The sequence below is a fragment of the Limanda limanda genome, chromosome 5 (assembly GCF_963576545.1).
Source record: "Limanda limanda chromosome 5, fLimLim1.1, whole genome shotgun sequence".
In the NCBI taxonomy this organism is placed as follows: domain Eukaryota; kingdom Metazoa; phylum Chordata; class Actinopteri; order Pleuronectiformes; family Pleuronectidae; genus Limanda; species Limanda limanda.
In genome coordinates, this window is record NC_083640.1 from 19167592 (window position 1) to 19188532 (window position 20941).

At 42.6% G+C, this 20941-nt stretch overlaps 1 protein-coding gene across 1 annotated transcript in view; it reads right to left on the minus strand.

Moving 5' to 3' along the window:
* Window positions 1-3450: 3450 nt before the first annotated feature.
* efna5b (ephrin-A5b) overlaps window positions 3451-20941 on the minus strand; it is a 96666-nt gene continuing 79175 nt past the window's right edge. Inside the window, exons 3-5 of the mRNA XM_061072256.1 lie at window positions 6087-6152; window positions 5585-5665; window positions 3451-3575 (exon numbers count right to left, since the gene is read on the minus strand). Of these exons, the coding sequence (XP_060928239.1) occupies window positions 3451-3575; window positions 5585-5665; window positions 6087-6152 (272 nt within the window). The remainder of the gene's footprint in view (window positions 3576-5584; window positions 5666-6086; window positions 6153-20941) is intronic.

The following is a 20941-nucleotide window of genomic DNA, read 5'->3' on the forward strand; positions in this document are numbered from 1 at the left end:
GTGTCCAGCCTTCTGCACACTGGAGCGTGCACAGTTCCCACAGGTTTCCCCTTCGTATTAGCTCAAAGTCTCATCAGGCATCGAGGAGCGAAGCACACAATGCGTTTGTTTGAGGACAGTACACACTCCGCAAAACCCAGAGATAATACCGTGTTTGTTTTTTAGAAAAGACATAAGAACCAAATTAATACTTTAATATCAAACACTATTTACATCAAGAAGTTGTCCTAATAATAATAATAATAGTTGTAATCATCATCATCATAACAATAATAATAATTATACAGTTTTAACAATGATGTATCTCATTTTTTTCTTTTGTCCTCCAGAAAGGTACAAAACGGATACTAGCCTAACACTACATGTTTTATGGTTGACTACCTCAGGATACACAGTATCCAGTTTATATTTTGATCCTCATTTCCCAAGTTAAGGTGTGTACAGAAGAAACCATGGTAATAATAGCAATAATGACAAAGAGTAGTATTGGTAACTATAAGAGAGTACAGTCGAAGCTGGTTTCTGATAAAGAGTCAAGTGTTAATCTGCTGACAAGCCTCCATTTTGGATCGTATGCGGTGCTCATTTCCCCACGGTGTTATCCTGAAAATTAGTACCTCATTAAATGGCCTGGTCTCCTATTACCCCCCCGTAGCTGAGCTGCTATTTCCACTGTAATAGCATTGTTACCGTAGCACAAAAAAACAAATGGCAAAAGGCAAAGGCAGTCTTTCTTGGGAGAAAACAAAAACAACAAAAAAAACAGATTAAAGGCAGCCACAAAAATGAAATCAACACAAAAAACAAAACAGTGCATGCCTTTTAAGACTGAATGGTACTGAACAGTATGTTTGTCATTGAATCTGGTGGGTTTTTGTGTTTGCAGTGGGGGTGCATGGATTACGAGCTGTTTTGTTAGGCACTCTAGTCACACTACCTTCTGCTGTACCTCCCATGACTCCTCTCTGCGTCTCCGCGTCTCTTTGTTTTATTCTTTCTGTCTCCTTCACTCAGCGATTCTCTCAAACTGCAAGGTCATTGGTGCTTTAAAACCCCCCCACAGTGGAAATCCACACCCCGACCCCCTCCTCCTCCCGAGACCCCCCAAGCCTTCCACCATCTATTTTTAATACCAGAAATAACTCCCCTTGCCACAACATGGGGTCCACATGCCTGTCATTTTGAACCTCATTAAAGAGTTACTTAAACCAGTAACACTAGGAGCTGAGGGTGGACACGCGACATGCGCCTGCGCCGCTTCTCTTGCTCCACTTCTCTCTCTCTCTCTCTACCTCTCCTCAAACCAACCGGTGCCTTATTTGTCATACAACGCCCGGCTCTGAGAAAGTAAGGCAGAGTTTATTTCTCCTTCTGTCCGTACCTGACTTTAAAAGCTCAGAAACATGCCCCTTCGATGAAAAAAGATGTGTATCTGTGGGAGATGATGGAAGCTGAATATCATTAAAAACACAGTGAATTGCTTTGAATATAAGTGCTAAAACAAACCTGGCTCGACTAGAGCTGTGCATTGCCTTTACGTGAACTTTCTCCTTTAAAGCAATGCGGTTTAAACTAATTGGAGCTACATTATAATTATCTGAATCCGAGAACCAACTAACTATCATCTCAGCATGATTAAAAGCTGTAAAAGGACAAAGATGTGAGGAAAAAGTGTAGTAATGTAAATTTTGATTGTCACGGTCACACATACACAAATGCACCAGTCGTGAACCTTCCTTTCTCTTCTGTGCCAATGAGGGGGGGAGCAAACCACTTGCTTTCTCTGACAATGAGTGGAGTGGAGTTCAACTTTGGTGAATTCAAACCAGCAACATCACAGCCTCGACCAGTGGCAACGACGTTTGTGTGGTCGGCTTTTGGCCGTCATTGGCTGTAACTGTCATTGTGAGCCCAGTTAGAATAGAGGATAGAGACCCTGATTTCAGCTGTGTTGAACCCACCGCTATTTTGATGTCTGGAAAATTACCCAAAAAACCACTCGTCCAACAACCACCACCTCAAACAGGCTATAGGTGGCTCCACAACTGGTTTGCGTCACATCCTGCACTGCCCCCAGTAATTTTAATCAACAGGTGATTATCATTCACCTGTATTTGCGTATGTGTGATCGTGGTCTTATTGTTCCAACTACAGAGGATCTCAGATGGCACAAAAATACTAAATTTACTGGTCTGCAATGCTAAAGACAATGTCTTGAGAAACTAGTATTAGTAAAATAACTTTGGGTCCAATTTAGCTGTGAATCATTTTCAAACAATAACGTTATCAATCAATAGTGAAGGAAAAGAAAAAGCTGTGGATGCAAATTTTCATGGGAGTGTTAAATATTGACTACAGCTCAAAGGAAACAGGCAACAATAGTTGCCCAGCTGAGTCAACGCAGCATTAAATGATTGTGACGGTTGCCGGGAAATTGTTTGATCAGCTTTCAAAAGATATTGATCCTCGATCTAAATAACAGTCCCACAAAGTATCTGGTGAGAAAGTTTCAGTTTGGTTGTTTGCTGAGTCAGATTCAACCGAGTGCTTTGAGAGGTGTTTGAGTGGGGACTTCACAAAGAGGGAAAAGAACCAGTTGCCCAATGGTTCTCGCTCCATCTCTAAGTAGCTTATTCACAAACACATGCAATTTATATTTAAGAGAAAACTGAGCACCATCTCTAAATCAGGACAGTCTGAAGATCAATAGACTAATGTGCATGCCATTTAGTTTCTCAGTGCTGTGGTTTCCAGTCTGACCTTTGCTTTAAACCATTACTCCTAATTTCCTTCATCATACCACTTTTAATCGCACATCCCAGTACAGCGGTGGTACAAGAAATCTGCTTCTAATGACGCATCAGAATTCTATCAAGATCTATTCTGAAAGGCTTCGTGAGAGGTCTCGGGATTAGCTATTCATTTTGTGTATGTACAATCATTTCTAAGACCTAGATTCTTCACTTTCCTACTGTGTAAGGCTGCTACTGTATACAACTGTGTAAAAAACCCTACTGCTATTGACTGTTAGAGGCAATTTGTATGTGACATTGTAAGCAGTATGTGTGTGTGTGAGTATGTGTGTGTGTGTATGTGTGGGTAAACATCAGTGCTGCAATGACATAAACATGATGTAAAGGGATGTCAAGTCACGGGAAAATAAGAATCACTAAGTGTCAAAAAACGAGATTTGGCATCTTAGTTGAAGGTTTAAGAGGGGGAAGTGTCCCCCCCCCACCCCCTTCCAACATCATCTTTTTTCACTCACAGACGGAGAAAGACCACTTAAATATTTTTTTTGTTCTGAAAAAAATAGAGGGTTCCTTGAGAAGCCTGCTCTGACGCCCAATCAAGCGAACACGCTGCACCCAAAGCCCGCCCCTTCCCTGCAGCCTCGGGCAGATTCAGGCCACGCTAGGTGTTAAATGCCCTCCTGGACAGAGGGAGGCGCTATAAAGTGAAGAGTGCTGCTAGGCAGAGCAGCAACAAAGCCAGGAGTGGACTTGTGTTGTGCAGGTGCGGCGCAGCGTTTGTTTCCCTTCGGGAAGGCTCGGCTGGTTCGTGACTGGTATCGTCTGAAAGGGTAGAAAAAGAAATACAGTGAACAACTCTTATACAACAGTACGTTGAAGACAATAATATTTCGCAGTTAATTAAATCTCAAGTGTTTGTATATTTCTATAAAGCCATAATCTGACAGCGTTTCTTGCTGAAGAAACAACGGCATGTTTGTAAAGTTTTCACAGTATAACAGTGATAGTTAAACCGGGTGCCATATGAACTTTAGTTGCTGTGTCATGATTCTACTCTCATCTTCCGAAACAGTTTGAAATCCTCTCTCAGGTGAGGGCGCCTCCTGAGTGTGTGTGTGTGTGTGTGTGTGTGTGTGTGTGTGTGTGTGTGTGAGCAGCCATGTTTGTGGTGCACCATGGGAAATAGGCTGAACCATGCACAGCAAAGGACAGATTGACAGAACAGAGGATCGGAGTTACATAACTGTGTGTGTGTGTGTGTGTGTGTGTGTGTGTGTGTTTGTGTGTGTGTGTGTGTGTGTGTGTGTGTGTGTGTGTGTGTGTGTGTGTGTGTGTGTGTGTGTGTGTGTGTGTGTGTGTGTGTGTGTGTGTGTGTGTGTGTGTGTGTGTGTGTGTGTGTGTGTGTGTGTGTGTGTGTAGGGACAGGGCAACAGCAGATGACAGATGAATGTTTTAATTTCCCTCGTTTGGAGAATAAGAGAATGAGCCAACAGCTGCATGCGAAGGTGAGAGACAGACGTTGAGATGCAGATGGGATAGCGAGGCGGACAGATAGGCAGATAGAGAATCAGGCAGGAGGAGAGTGGGGGGGGGGCATCACAAAGGTCTTGGGGGTCCGGCCTTGTGAGTGCATGTGTGTGGCCCATTTAGAAGACAGGTGATAGTATCTGATGGTCACAGTGAGAATGGCAAAAATGTCATTTTCACTTTGGTTTCAGAATGGAACAGCTAATATTTTACTTTATTTTTTAAAGAAGAAAAACCAAGTCAAATCAAACATTCGTTTTTTGAATATCTGTTGTTATAAAATGTGAAGATGACTTTGAGTTGTTTCAGGCTCTGGAGGGAACTGGTGCTGGGAATGTATCAGCAGCATGTGGAGTGCTTCACTTCAGTGACTGGGTTGGGGGGGCTGACATGAATGAAGACATAAACATGCTGTGTGTCCTGAGCACAGACAATAAGGAATGTTCCTCTGCAGAACTAAACAGCCACTGAGTGAAGAGTATAAAGTGCCATATGAATGTTTACTATGTGAATGTACATGCATCAGGCAAAGTGCATTAGCTGTGTGTTTCAAAAACATGGAGGATGGAGTCAGTGTCAATGTTATTTCTAACTTCAATAAATGGTTGAACTCTGATCATGAGTCAATCAGGCTGCTTTGCTGTGAGAGGGAACTGGACATGAGAAAGAAAAATCTAATCTGCAGCTTTCAGCATTATCATTATATTCTTCAATAACTCCTGACCATCAATATTAATGATGCACATCTGATGTGGTGCTATTTCCTCTGTATTGTTTTTATGTATAATAAACATATTAACCAACTTGTTGTGGAACATTTTCAGCACTTTTTAAACGTGATAATTTTGGCGATACAATTTTTTTTATCATTATCTAGAATATGCAAATTAATTGTTTCATGATTGTGTGTTTTTAAACTGGTCGTGTTAATCAAAATAATCAAGTGAGTGTATAAGGGCAGAACAATTTTCATTCTGAAAATCAAGACCAGAACTTAGGCAGATGAAAGTGAGTCTCTGTGGTGAATTAGTGAAAATGCTTAACAACCGTGTGAGAGAGCAAAACACAGTATAATTACATAAAACAGCAATTTTAAACATGTAAGCAGCGAGAGTAAGGGGACACCACTGTGGTAATCGGGTGCGGAATCAGATTAGGAGAAGCGTCAGGCACAGAGGAGGAAGGCCAGATCAGCTTTCAGACAAACGGCATGAAAAGGAAAGAGGCGCAGAACAAGAGACACATGTACAGATGCATGGAGGACACACTGAAGAGAATCAAAAAAAGCAGGAAGCCATACTAACCTCGTGGTTCTAATGTATTGTCTACTTTGTCGTTTACATCAAAAACACGGTCATGTACGCCTATAGTTTTCACACAGCTGTCTATAACAGAAAATAGGGAGAATGAGAGATCATTAGAGGTATATGCCAAATAGGTTAGTGACATTTGAAGCCCCCCCCCCCCCCCCCCCCACCGTCTACGCCCTGAAATGAAAACATCCCAAGCAACAAAGCTCATGGCAACGTTCAGATGAGGTATGAAGTGACCTGACTTTAATTTGATGTGATCATCTATCAATCCTTTCTCATGTTTTCATTCAAAAGAGGGAAAAAAATTGTCTTATCAATCAATGAAATAAAGGGGTTTGGACAGTGAGAGCGAAAAGGTAACTGAAGAGGCAGTGAAGTCAAAACAAAAAAAAAAAGAAAAAGAAGTAGACATAATTTGTTTTGATTTTCAGTTCAGACGTAGACTCAAACGAGCTCGGTTACAAAGCCTCCGTGTTGCATTGCAAACACTTACTTGATGGTCGGACGAAAACTTTCAGCTTCAGGCAGGTTTTCCTCCCGTTCTCAGCGATGGTGGAGGCTGAAAACAAATAGAGACAAAGGTAAAAAGCGGTGTTACGATAGCACTAGATATAGTACAATAGTACATGTGCAGTGAATAACAAAAACGTGTTTCCTCACAAAGACCTGCATGAATATATTCCTAAAGATGAATATTTCATGTCGTATTCCTTCCTGTGGGCAACGGTTAAAACTGAGGTTTATTCAGGAGGGGAAAAAAAATCAGCTTTGAGATAGTTAATGTTGGCTCTTAAGTGGGTTTTAGTGGGTTAGTCATGGTTCTTGGGGAATAATGGCTAGAAAGTATTTACAGATGTGCTCGCAAAGTCTCTCTGGGGGGAAGTGGAGTGCTTCGCTCACAGTTTAATTCTCGCATCTTAGACTTGTGCAACTGGCTGCAGCTTAGGAAGGATCAAGGAATTTGCATCATTTTGACTTGTTTAAAATAGGAAAAATAAATTGAAAAGTCAAAGCTGGAGGATGATGCGTTTGTAGTTTATTTGTGTTTCCTTCCACAAAAACCTCAGCACTTTTTTTTCTGAGGGAGACAAAGTTCACGCACCGGGGAATTTACGCGCCGCATGTATGGATGGTTTGCGGCCGCTGTCAGGAAATGGATCCTTTCCCGTCAAGCCCGTCGGGGGTGAATCCCTGAGCGTGAGCCACCGTAGTGGTTCTATCTCATCCCCTTGAAACATAATGTGTAGAATGTGAGTGTGTGTGTGTGGTTGGCCGCTAATAGTGTGGAGGATGTTGAGGCACCAGGTGCCGTCTCGGCAGGAGAGTGAAGGGGTCAAACATGTGGCACCTGTGGCACAGTGGGTGCATCCATCATGGCAGCGGATCATACAGTAGTTTAAAAAATATATTTTATTGTCTTGGGTAATGACACCGTATCAAATAGCAAATAGTCTCGGGTTTTTTCCCACTCTGATGACATATTATGGATATTTACTGTAGCTTGTTTTCATTTCCACTTTCCCCCCCGGCTCCGCAGAGACCACACTGTCTGCAGAGCTGTCTGTCGGGCATCGTTTCACGTCTTCTGTGGATCATTCCACAGCTGATGCAATGAAGCCAAGCATTTCCAAAGGCTACCATTTGGGAACTGTCAACTCAAGTCCGGTGAACCTGTACCTAACCCCTCTCTTCCCTTCCCTCGGTCCCAGCTGTGTCACCCTCTCTTCTCGTCTCATCCGCTCGTCAAAGCTCAACCGAACTAGACTCAGACTCTCACATCAGTCTGGTCCTGTTGCTCTTCATGCTCCTAATTAACAGTTTCTATTTAATCCTCTGATCTCTCCTTGTCTGCACAGTGTTTAACATTCAAAGATGAATCTGTATACATCACTGCAATCAATGGCCCAGCATCTATGTTTCCATGGAAAAAAGCAGTGAGCGGCCTCTGGAGCCATGGGGATGTGTTCATCAAGAGAATTACTGACTAATAACTACGGAAAAGGGTCGGAAGAGATGGAAATATATTCCTCTTTCTTACATTTTGTTGCTCTCCCCTCTTGATTTACCCTGAGTTTGGATGCCAGCCTCTTATCAAATGCATGCTGCATACTCTTTCAATCATTTTGTGAATCCTTCTTTACAGCTCATCAAGCCCTCTCTCTCTCTCTCTCTCTCTTTCTCTCGTTCTCTCTCTCCCTCCTGCCTCTCGACCTCGCTTTCACCATTTTAATGTTGTTGCTTCATCAGCGGTTCTCTGTTTCTTAGTCATGTGTCAGTGTGAGAGAGAGGCGACTTGAGATCAGATGTTCTTTTTCACAGCTCGGTTCATATTCAACAGATGCTGGTGGGGAGGAGAGTGCAAAAGAGAGAGAGAGAGAGAGAGGGGGCCTTATTATTTCGGTGTGGAGGCAGCCGATGACACGCTAATGAACCTTGGCCACCGTCGCTCACCCACTCATACACACCAGTACCCACACAATTTATGTCACTCTTCCTGCTGCTCCAGTTCTCTTTTCCACCACTTTATTTCCCACATACGATATGCATACACACACACACACACGCACGCACACACACACACACACACACACACCCTCTCCAGATGTCTTATCTTCATCGACGTGAGGGCAGAGCTGAGTCAGAGCCATCGACACCAGCCACTTAGCAAAGGCAGCTGATCATGAGAGAAGTATGGCCCTGATGAAAATGGCAGAGAGCATGTGGGAGTCCCTGTCATGACGACAGTCTGCCGAGCTGTTTGTGATGTTCGGAGATTTGGCCATAACACCACATCCGCCTCCCACACGTAAAGAAAATGGTGAAGATAAAGTGGAAGAGTTAAAGATATCTCAATTGTGTAGTGATCGAAGTGGCTATCATCAATTATGAAGTTCATGTGAAGTATTGAATTTGGCATCTGTTTCCTCGAGCTGTTTGCATTAAGTATAAAGATTTTACAGTAGGAGCCAAAGCCTTTCACAGACATATCAGTGTCAGCATTTAATTGCAAACATAAACAGTGCAAAACTGTACATTCATGTTTACTTTTTGCAAAAAAGATAAAGATATATGTATGTATATTCCTAATTCTATTTACTTCGCTGTATTTGTGTTTTCTTTTTGCTTCTAGGTATCTATAATGATTTTTATGGTTAAATATAAAATATCAAGCCTCAATTACATTTTTGTTTAAAGATTTTGGTATCGGAATTTTCTTTTTATTTAAATCGGAAATTTAACCTCCGAAAATCCATATCGGCCTGGCTCTAATAAATACAGTATCTGGCATTGACCAGCACACGTCTCTGTTGTTTTGTTAATGTGAGAAAAATGAAGTCAATGAGATCAACTGTGCCTGGACGTGGCCGCTGAGTTGACATGATGCAGACGAACGAGGTGTGTTGCTGTACATTCTTCTCTACAAAGGGAAGATTACGATTGGCTTCACATTCCTTTTCTTGGAAGCAGGCTCTTTATTCTGTGTTTGATGAGGATCTCCCCACCCGGGCCCGAACCGCCCGGGCCAGCGCCTGTTTATTTTGGATTAACACGCTGCCGAGGGCCGGCTTATTGTTCCTTTAGGCCGCAACATCAACACCTGCTATTCTGGTTCCCATCAGGCCCTGCTTGCACATGTAGCCTAAACCATCAATCCATCCAGCCCGAGCAAGTGGCTGCCGCTTTGAAGGACAGAGACGCTGAAAAGAAATCTCAGGGATGGGGTGTGGTGGGGTGGTGGGGTGGTGGGGGGGTGGTGGGGTGGTGGGGTGGAGGGGACGAGGTCAGGTTACTCCTCCAGGCCGTGTCCCCTGGCTGGTAATGGCTGGTCCCCTCAGTACACTGCATTATGCATCAGCATTAAGGCAAATGGAATGAAGCAGAATCCAATTACGGAAGAACAAACAGGTGGGCTCAGTGCGGCTTAGGCGCAGTATTGTTTCAATCACAGCCCAAGCCAAGCTTCTTTGCAACTGTAATGTTATCTGGAAAACACATTTCCTTTTTCCTTCCAGTGGGGGAGTCAACAGCGTATTCCAGACGCGAGGAAAGAGAACCACGTGTCTGGCAAGATGGGGAGCTAAATGCAAAGTTTAACTTGGCTAAATAAAGCGCAGAATCTCCTGATCGGGGGTGTAGTGGCTCTGCAGTAACAGAATACTGCAGGTTGAGGCAATCCAAGTGCTACAAAAAGCTTTATTTGATGTTTCTTTTACATTAAATCTGGTGTTATTTAGGATCTCCTCATAGTCTGTTATACTTTAACAAATTTTGGACATTTGGCAGTGCCAGGGCTTAATGCACCATTGCAGATCGGCACTCTGCGAGGTACAGATGGTTTAATAATTTTGAAGTATGAAAGTTTCAGGTTCCCCCTTTTGACAACTGTGTTTTAGGCTGTCCTGCTTGTAGAGCGGCACCACAACATCACTTAATAATCTTTCGAGAGGACTTTTCCCAGAGGTCCACGAACTGTCAACACTTTGTATGAAACAGTATTTCACTATAAAGCATTCCTTCAATTTCGGCGTCAAAAGCGTAAGCCTCGCATAGACTCGTATGCCATCATGTGAAAGTGTAACATGAATATCATCATGTTAGCATTCCTGTTAGTCTGACTTTTCCAGCCCTAAGCGCTCCTCGTCAGCTACCTCTGCCAGCTCACTGAAAAATAGAGCGCTGGCCTCGTCTTAGAGAAAACTCTTCTGTCTCAGAGCGAACAAACCAAGTTAAAGTTTAGATCCGACAGATTAAGTTTACAAAACCTGATGTAGAAAATACACAATTTGACGTTTCCAGAATCTTTGTGACATCTTCTACTGATGTTTCCATCTATTGTTAATTAGACAGTTTTGCAGCTGGAAGACATTTCCTCTATTCGGTGCATAAAAATCGCAGGCTGGGATTTGTTAATATTGGTTTCAGTGTGTGGGAGAAGTCAAAAGAAGCCAATTTATAACTGAACACATGTAAGAAAACCTTGAATTTAAAAGTTCCAGCCCTCCAATAGGTAACATCAGCTGCTCTGCTGTCCAGAATAGTCTCTTTATGGGGCCTACTATAGCCCACTCATATTCAATAAAATGAACATATGTACTGACACAGTTACTGAGTGCCCTTCACAAACTGTCCTTCCCACATACAAAGCAGAAGACTTTAACTAGGTCACCTTTACAAGAGAAAAATAAATATTCTGAAAAGATTAGAATCCACCGTTAAAGGGAGAAGTGTTTGTGCATTTGTGTTTACCTTCCTACACAATGTGTGAGTGTGTGTGTGTATTAGAAGATGGAGGAGGCTATCCACCGAAGAGGCCCATTAACCAGATGTTACTACAGCGAGCACACAATGGGAGGGGAATGAGGGAGCTGGGAGGTGAAAGACGATGACTCGGATTCAGGCAGCAGAAGGAACATAAACTTCCCTCCCTGATGATAGTTGCCCTCTTGCTCCTTCCTTGCATCTTTCAGCTTCCATCTAAAGTGAACCAAAGTCCCCCCCCCCCCCCCCCCCGTGCTACTGTGCACGACAAGGTCAAAAGCAATGAAGGAAAGAAAAGCAGAATATGTTCAGAGAGGACAGTGGGTTAAATCCTTATTCTACCGTATATCAATGCAATGATTCAAGGCTTAATTCTGGGAAAAACAACATAATGACAATCACATCTCTCAGCATTTTTTTAAATGAAAAGCTGGTGATTGAAAGACTGAAAACCCTTGAACTCTATCAACCCCTTCATGTTGTCATACTTAAATCACAGAGTTTATTGGAACTTAACAATCTAAGGGGAATCTCAGCCTTTTAGAGCAGCCATAACATATCAAATCACTTAACATAATAATGTTTCATTACTGCACTTAATGCATCGCATGGAATCACAATATTATTGTTATGGCCTAAGTATCCACCCACCGAATAAAAGAGAATTACTGTGTGTCTGTCAATGTGAAGTAATAGATGGAAGAATTGAAAATAAATAATAAATAAATGAAGAATAGGCAAATAATCATAATGAGGAATGCACTGCGTAAACAAAGATACAGTATATGTTAATGGTTCAGTGGCCAAGGATGAAATGTCCTTGCCTTTGCGCCTTTGTGATGATGAATCATAACCAGGTTCTGAAGATGGCTGTAAAATGCATGAATCATAATGGGCTGAGGAACCTTATGCCCTTTGAATCACAGCCTCCGCCTGCACCACTTCTCTCTCATCTCTTGCTTTTCACTCTCTCTCTCAGTTTTTTCGGCAGACAAAGTGATGACTACTTTATTGTGATCAAACTGAAATAACTTGATTAGAGACTTTTCCCCCCATCTCGCCTTACATTCTCTGCCCTGTCAACAAGTTGTGCCGCGACTTAGCTCCTGGCCTGTTATTACCCCGAGTCCTTCCAAAGGGCTGGGTCATTTGACTGTTTTCAATTTATTTTTGAAAAGGGGGGGGTCACTCCAATGAGCTTGTCATTGCCAGACCTCGAACATGCTTAATTCTTGTGTCTCAGAAGCCAGTAGACCAAACGGATGATCTGAAAAGTGTTAATTTGCGCAAAAGGTTACCAATGTGTCATTAGATGGATGTTTACAAGCAGTGTTGCTAATTTATAACTTACTTGTCACCAGATTTATATCCCTTTCACCCCCCATTAGCATTTTTCTTTAGTTTAAATAAGCACATAGCGACAAATCTAAAAACTTTTGGAACAAACCAAGGAGAGTTGGCAGTATTGCTTGGGGAGTGCAAGTTACAACTCTCTGTCTCCTCTGTGTCTAGTGAGCGGCAGAGCAGCAGTTTGTTACCCAGGCTGTGCAATATGTGACAAACAAAACAAGAGAGACTTTTTGTTGCTTCTAACTTTCTCCCAGGAGGATCATTTGCATCTACAGAGGGATGGGAAATGTTTTTGAACTCTTTGGATTTACCTGGATTTCTGCACAGTTAGATGCTCAGGAGGACTTCTGCACTTTCCTATAGAACTGCTTCAGCTCGGACATATTCTAAGCATGCCTGGTGTGATTGTCTCTCTTGAGGTCATTCCTCTACATCTCTATAGGTTCAAGGTCTGGGCTCGGACTCAAAATATCGGATTCATTTCATTTGAAGTCATTCTGGAGTAGATTTACTTCCATGTTAAAGGTCACTGTCCTGCTCCCTCACCTAACTTACTGAGCTTCAGCTGGCAAACAGCCACCCTGGAATGATCCTGTAAGATATCTTTATAAAAGTAAGATTACATTTTTTGCTCGATGATGGCGGCCTGCCCAGCCCCAGTGGCAGAAAGGGGGTCTCAAATCATCATGCACACATCCACCCTACTTTCTAATGTTCCCATGTTGGACTGCACTGCCCTTTTTAAGCCACAATACTGTTTTCTTTCAATTCAACTTTAGTTTCGCCAATGCACAAAACATCTCTGAAGTAATGTTGTAAAGCGGACAACTTCCAGTACGCCATGATACTTTCCTGTAGTAATAGCTTCCTCTGTGGAAGGACACTATGGACACCGTGCTCCACCCAACATGATTTGCCAATGGTAGAATCACAAGTGGAGATCTAACTTTGGGAGATTCATCCAGGTCGTGGTATTTTCAGGAGTTGTAGAAGTCAACTGGACTTGCTTGGGTTTCTTGAAGACGTATCAACTCTCCTCCAAGCAAGTCAAGTTGCCTATGGCCACATGCACAACTCCTGAAGACACCCTCGGCTTCCTTCTTACCTCATTGAGCAATTTGTGTTGAGCCTTTCTAAACATCTTTGCTGGACGTCCCAGAGATTTAAATCATCAGCCTCTAAAAGGCAGTTTGTTTAACTTTGGACTGATCGGTATCTAAAAATCAAACAAATCAAGATTATAAGTCTTTGGATATCTCTTTTCATTTGTAAGGCACAGTTCACATCAGCTGCTTCTTGTGAATTGCAAACCCATATGCCTAAGTGTTTTTATTACTCTAATTAGCTCTAATCCACACCTCCAATCTGCTTTCATTGACTCCTGACTCCGGTTAGCTTTGGCTGAAATCAAAGCTGAGTAATTAACTTTTTCCAGTTGAAGCTGTGAGCATTTGAATTATGTATTCAGTATGGACGTGGACAATACAATGATTTGAATAGTAAATGTTCTGCATTTATGTAGAGCTTTTCTAGTTCTAATGACCACTCAAAGTGGCTCACAGCAAGAGTCACATTCACCCATTCACACACAGAGCGCGTCTATATTTAACATTTCTTTATCGCGCATCATACACACACTGCCAGCACGGCTATCGTGGTAATTTGGGGTTCAGCGTCTTTCCCAAGGAAACTTGTGGTTCGCTGATGACCTGGTCTTCTTATTAGATTCGACGAAAGAGATTGTGTTTGTTCATAATTGCGACTCAGATGAAGGTCTGATCATGTGTTAAGGAACATTTATACATACATGCAAGTCATTTCCATGGGTTATTTTACTCCACATGAAGCCTCATAGATTAACCAAACTGTGACATAGACAGTCCTGTCACATTGAGAGGCCCAGTTGATCCAATACAGTATTTATTACAAAAAAACGTATTAAACCCATAAACCCGTAAAACTCTCTTACAAGTATGTTCATACCTGTATTACTCTGACCGTTAGAGAAAACAGAGACCAAAACCATCTACGTTCTCTTGTGCTTTCTCTCGTGCTTTCACAGAATTATTAAGGAATTAACTAATGTGAGTGGTGATTTTTATCCCACATATAAAATCAGTGTAGAGCAGCAGCTTGGAAAATGGCCTGGAAGTGACTGCTGGTTAACCTGTGGTCTGAACAGCACACGTTTCACTCACTATTTCATGCTTGTCACGTTGTCTGCCAGAAGAAAATGTAAATGGGATTCATCTACATTCAAATATTGTATGTATTGTATAGGACAGAGAGTAGACAAGATGCAAACAGATAAAGGCCTGGAACCTGGCTTAGCCTTGTATGAATGTAAATACGATCATGGCATTATTAATATGCTAATTAGCACATTGTGGTTCACAACATTTTTCAATGACCCCCTTGATTTTGATTGATCACACACGTAAACAAGGTCTTGAGCTAGTATTGTTTTGTCGCCAGTCTTTACAGTGAATTCATGTATATATCTTAGGGGCCAACACTGAATAGCTGACAGGTCTCTGGTGTAAAACTGGAGGGTAAGTTAAGTATACAGACCAAAAAGTGATGTAGTAACCAGGGGAGTTGGAGGTGCTGGAATGTCTATCTATCAGAATTACCATAATGCATTCCAGACAGCGTGCTTCTGTGGCGTCTTGTTCATGCAAGTGTATTCATATTGTACACGAGTGCAAGCAGATCCGTCTGTGTGTGGCTCTCTGTCACATTATTCCATGTTGTCGGATCATTTCTGAATGTTGATGACAGGCCTGATTTTTCATGTGAATGGATGAAAGCTCTGAGTTATGATGGTGTCCATATGCTGGTACCACAAATGGAGCGGCGCTGGCTCTTTATCATTATTAGCAAAGCCTAGCAAGGCTCCAACACAACACAGACAGCACACACCGTCCCCTGCCTCTATTTCATTTGTCCATTAATACCATTTTCCTGCTGCTGCTGCCGCCTTCTCCACTGTCTCTGCTGCCTGCTCCTCTCGAGAGCGGCTTGAAGGCACATGGTACATCACAGGATTTATGATCCATCACAACACCGCTACAGTGCATGTCTTGGGGAATCTGTTTGTGCTTTGTGTGCGTGTAGCAGTCCACTAAAGTTGAATAAGACCTTATGAGATTGTGTGGGGGGGAGAGAAAAAAACCTTCTGGAGGTTTTCTTTCTTATTAACTTGGTTTTATGATCGGTCTTGTGTTGCGTTTTGCATATTGGCCTAAAGGCATCTGCAGAGTGATCGAAGTCTCGCAGAATGTGTTTTATTTTGTAATTTAACATGTGTAGAGTCATCGCCCACCATTTCCCTCTGGGTTTCTTTGGCCATTTACTAAGAGTTCATTTGCAATCAGGCACAGCCTCTCCTCGGGACTCCTGCGTTACTGTAAACCTCCTCTTTCTTGCACCTTCAAACCCAGAAGCATCGATACAATAACTCCAGCCACAAACCAGACACAAATGTGTTATTGATTGTGTGATTCTGCGAGACGCAGTTCCAGTCGGTGTAGGTGAGCAAGTCGGACGGCGAGAAAACGTCATTTCTCCCACCGCCAATCTGCCACCGCATGATCACACCGAGCGGTTTCCCAGTTACCACAAATCTTGCACGCCTAAAACACCGTAACTGCTCTCACTCATCTCTCGCAGTGAGCTGCCACGGATATTGGATTTCTGCCCTTTTCAGATTAAAATCACTCAAATACAAGATTGTGGCTCGTGTCCATATTAGAAAAACGTGCTCGCATCAGCATTCCGCGGGATGGGTTTCACTTGAACCTTGATTGCACTGTGAACTCCGACACCAGAAGTGCTCCTGCTGTCCTTGCTCATCCTCTCTGTCTGTCATGAAGACGTACAGGCCCAGCTGTAACTCACTCACTGCTAATGCTGCATTTTGCTGAACTGCCTGCATGTGATTCCAGGATTAAATGGCTCCTTGCGTCTCTCTGAATCTTGTAAATTTAACATCTTCATTTTATTTTATTTTATCTCTCTGCCTCCCCTCGTCTTGTGACTCAGTCTTGTGTTGACCTGTAGAAACAACACAGCATGGTGTCGACTACAAAAAGGATCAGGCTCCTGACTGATTGTAGTTTTCTTCCTGTCTTCAATTACCCGCCACAGGCAGAAAGAGGAGGCTGACGCAAACAAAAATGAAGAATTATGACCTCCATTTGAGTAAATCCCCTCCGTCCTGCGAGCATTGATTAAGCTGTTTCTGTTGTTGAGGCGGATGACAGCAGAAACCTGTCTCCGCTATCTAATTTTGTTCGGCAATGCAACAAATCAACCTTCGACCCGCATCAAACTCGGAGGGCGAAAACACCATTAACGGGTATTTTCTCCGCATGAATATGATTTGACATGTTAATTTTCCTCTACAAACAAGAGAGCTACTCAGTCACGTCACTGAGGGCAGACTTCTTATCCCCCATTCCTTCAGGTCATTTGGCTGCAGAACGTTATTAGAGATGAGGAGAAGATTCATATTTTGTTACTGCATTAGTTTATATACAATATTATGTCCCCTCTGCTCTGCATGTAGTTAAACATTAACTTCTATACATTTGTTAAAGCACAGAAATTCAGCTTGGGGACAGATTTTATATCAGCACATTTACATAAATGTCCCAACTGTATTTCTTGAATTCCTCTTAATGATATACTGTTAAGTCTCACTTATATGAACCCATTCACACTGACTGCTGCTTACCTCATATGCTCATGAATGGTGCCCTCTGCCTCAGGACACATTGACATTTCTGTGCAGTGCAGGTGCTCAGTATAACTGGCCTCAGCAGGTAATGATGCGTGAGATTTTCTCTGTTAGCCGTGCTCCACTATAAGCATTCACAGAATGTAGGCAAATCTGCTACAAGGGCAAAGTCCTGACCACTGACTTTGTGCTGAACTGAAGATATCCCCCTAACTTACACCGTCAAACCCTCTATGCTGTGCTGAAGCTACATGTAGTCACTGTTTGTGGTGTTTTGTTGAGACGGAGACAAATTATTTTTATTACCATCTTCATAAGTTATTAAATACCCCAAAAATTACAAACAGTCACTGATTACGATAAGAGATCCATTATTCACAGACATGACCCGAGGTTCTTAATCTCTCACTATGCACGGAGTAGAAACGTTGAACATTTAATGATTCTCATGGCAACAGAATAAAATATAAGTACCTAAAGAAAGGTGGTTGTTTCAGTTTGAGCCCCTCACCTCGTAAGACCTTTCTTTTTGATTTCACTCTAATATCTTTAGTGTCCTGCTCATTAAAGTCATATCTCAACCAACGGTGATCACCCAAAGCTGAAAACTCACATCTACACTAGAATGACCTACGTAAATTCCAAACTAAATCAACTAGTGTCCCAAAAAGCTGTCGAGTTTAATCAATGTGAACCTGTGGCTGCACAACAGAACAACTTGAAAACTTCAAATGTGACAGCGGCGTGTTAAATCTCAATTCTAACAATAATGAGACTGGGTATCATCACAGCAGGGCTGGCTCACAGCTGTCACGTTTCATAGCTCAACAGGCGTCAGCATCTCGGAAATCAACCTCTTCATACAACGTTAAATGAGCTAAGCAATTCCTTTACTTCATTAAACCAGCCCAATGTCATCAGACACTGACAAACTACTGGCACTGTATCACTAAAAAATGTTCCAGCACAAGGTTTTGGAGTCTGTTCTGACAACAAACACCAAACTAACCTCCCAAATCATACCTGCTCCCGACAATATCTGCTGCAGAAATAACATGCAAGCTGACCTGTCAGGATTATTGTTCCTGGACACAGACACTGTTTTCCTATCTCGGCTCTGGCCGTATTATGTGTGCTGTGAGTGAGGCTAACCGATATGTCTGGAAAGTTATTTGTTTCCGCACTGGACAGTATCTGCACGTCGTGCTTTACTGTGAAGTGACATCCACATTAAAAAATTCTGAAATATTCAACATCTTGCTCAGGAACGTGACACAGAGGAGCTGATTTTCCTTTTTACGCAATCACGCTGCGATTAAACAGACTCGAAATATAATAGTCTTTGTTTTTAAGTTTGTAAATATCTTAATGTGCACTCACTTGCTATTGTGCCACGTACTTAACAGACCAAATCGTGTTTTACTTCATCGTATAAGCAATGTTTTGTTAATGAATTAGGGGAAATTATTTAATAAGCCGATAAATATGAATGCCAGACAGAGCACATTAGGAATAATTTTACATTTTTAATGGGAGTTTTTGCGAGAGTGCAGGAAAACCCATAAAACAAACTACCAGCATAAACTTGACCAGCAGTTGAACCTGGTAAAACTGTATGTGTATGTTTTTGGTCCACAGGGGGAAACAGAACTTGAAATATGTCTATGAAAAGTTTTCTCCAGCTCCAGTGACCATGAGTTGGTGGAGTCGATGCTGAATAGACCTGCTCCTGTTGAGCAAACAAGATTAGGGAAGATTTTCCAATGCTGTGGTCGGATCAGGTTTTTCTCCTTTGAACAGATTAGAGATAATCAAGTTTTGGCTTGGCTTGTTTTTCGAATATTATGCAAAGCCACAATGTAATCCTTGAAAGAAATATAGAATTTATGTTATACTCTTATTTATATATGTTGATTTTGTAGCTTGTTTACAATTGTAATTATCACTGAATTCTTAAGTCATTGCAACCTAAAAAAATCAGTTGCTAGTGATGAGAAAACTTCCTCATTTTGATGATGACAGAAACGGAAGCTGCAGATTCATTTCCAGGTGTGGAAACTGTGTCCTCCCCCCTGTTCCTCTCCCTTCTTCACTTTTAAATTCGGTCCACGACAGAGCTCGTTGTCTCCTCCTGCTTCTTTTGGACATTCAGGTTGGACACAATGGCGCTGGGAAATCACATGTCGTATGACTTCATGGTGGATGACTTTAATATCCGCCACAGTAGCCAGAGAGGCTATACGCTGGAATCGTTCAATAGCCAATGAAGCCGCGGGCCACTAAACCAATATGGCGTGCTACGGCAGAATGGATGTGTTCCATGGAAGCTCTGTCGGTCGCAGTGTAATTTAATCCAGCCCTTAGGACGAGCATCTCTCACCAGAAATGGAAAAGAATATGTCGGGAATAGAGACTTGAGGGAGTGGCTGAATCGTGTAACCCTGTGCTAACCCCATCTACGTGCCCAACTTCTGAGACTGCCATTTTTCCCTCGTCTCATTTTGTTTGACTGTCAATGTAAATTGGCAATAAAAGCAAAGGGAAATCTGGTTAGTTCTTATCAGACAAATGGGTAAACACCTGGCTGGGGAAGCAGCCTGCAGAAAAGCTTTCAGGCTATTTGTTCTGCGGACAAGCTTGAGAAGGGAAACACTTATTCACCATGGAAACAGTGGCAAACATTTTTTACTCAGGTCCCTAACTCAAAAGTGTAACGGAGGGAAGAGAGAGAGAGAGAGAGAGAGAGAGAGAGAGAGAGAGAGAGAAACATGTGAAATGACTAAAGGACAGGCGACTTGGCGGGCTGTCGGCTTAAGCGCTTCATAAAAAGGTGCCAATTTAGAAAACAGATCTCAGCGTGTTGCGCTCGGCTCCTGAGTCTTTCAACCCCGTCACTGAGAGAGAGAGAGAGAACACGAAGACGCAGGGATGTGACAGCCACCGGGAGCTGCATTAACACCAGCTGATACATTTTTGCAGATAAACAGATAAACAGGAGTGTTAACTGTCAACTGTCATCCCGCTTGATAAAAGGGGGAATTCCTGCAGTTTTTTCCCCTCAATCGTTGGCTCAAAAAGTGCACAAACCTCTGTGCTTCCCTCCTCACCAGCTGAAGCAATAAATGCATTACACTGCATGATACTGCACTAATGCAGCCCATATGAGAACATAGCTGCGCTTCCTATTCTGTAATATCAGCGAATCCCTGTGACGAATGTGTTGGGAGCGAGTGGCGGTGACTCGCCCACTGACGGCGGCCCCTCTGTGTGCGGACCCTCTGCGGTGGGAGGACAAACTCAACTCAATTCCACTCTATCACCTTGCTTTGATAAAACCTAATTTCCCAGGGGCTTCAACTTCAGATGAACTCAGTTATAGGCTCAGCTCCTATGCCAAGAAGCAGACAACTTAACATCTAGTGTGAGCTGAATAGGACTCGTAACATAATGCAGAGAGGAGGGTACTTTTTTTTTTTATATATATACAGTATTGTGCGGCGGGGAAGAGAGTGAGCTATAACTTTCAAACTGTCTCAATTTAACTCCCCCGTGAATTCCATTGCCATTTTAGGGAAGAGTTTTCCCCCCGAATGATTAGAGCGGTGTGAAAGGCTTGGCAGAAAGCAGAGCATGAAAGCACCCACTCGGATTCACTGTAATGCCACACTCAAAGCTCCGTAGTGAACCTGTGAAAACATGGGTGAGTGTGTGTGTGTGTGTGTGTGTGTGTGTGTGTGTGTGTGTGTGTGTGTGTGTGTGTGTGTGTGTGTGTGTGTGTGTGTGTGTGTGTGTGTGTGTGTGTGTGTGTGTGTGTGTGTGTGTGTGTGTGTGTGTGTGTGTGTCTGTGTGTGTGCGTCTCCTTGCTCTGTTGTATTAAAGGAAAACCTTCAGATCAGGAAAAGGTCATGTCGGTTTTTCAGTTCACGACATGTTGTGTTATGTGCTTTCAGGGTTTTCTGTGAATGCATGTGGGATCTTTATGCAGCTTTTAGAAAATA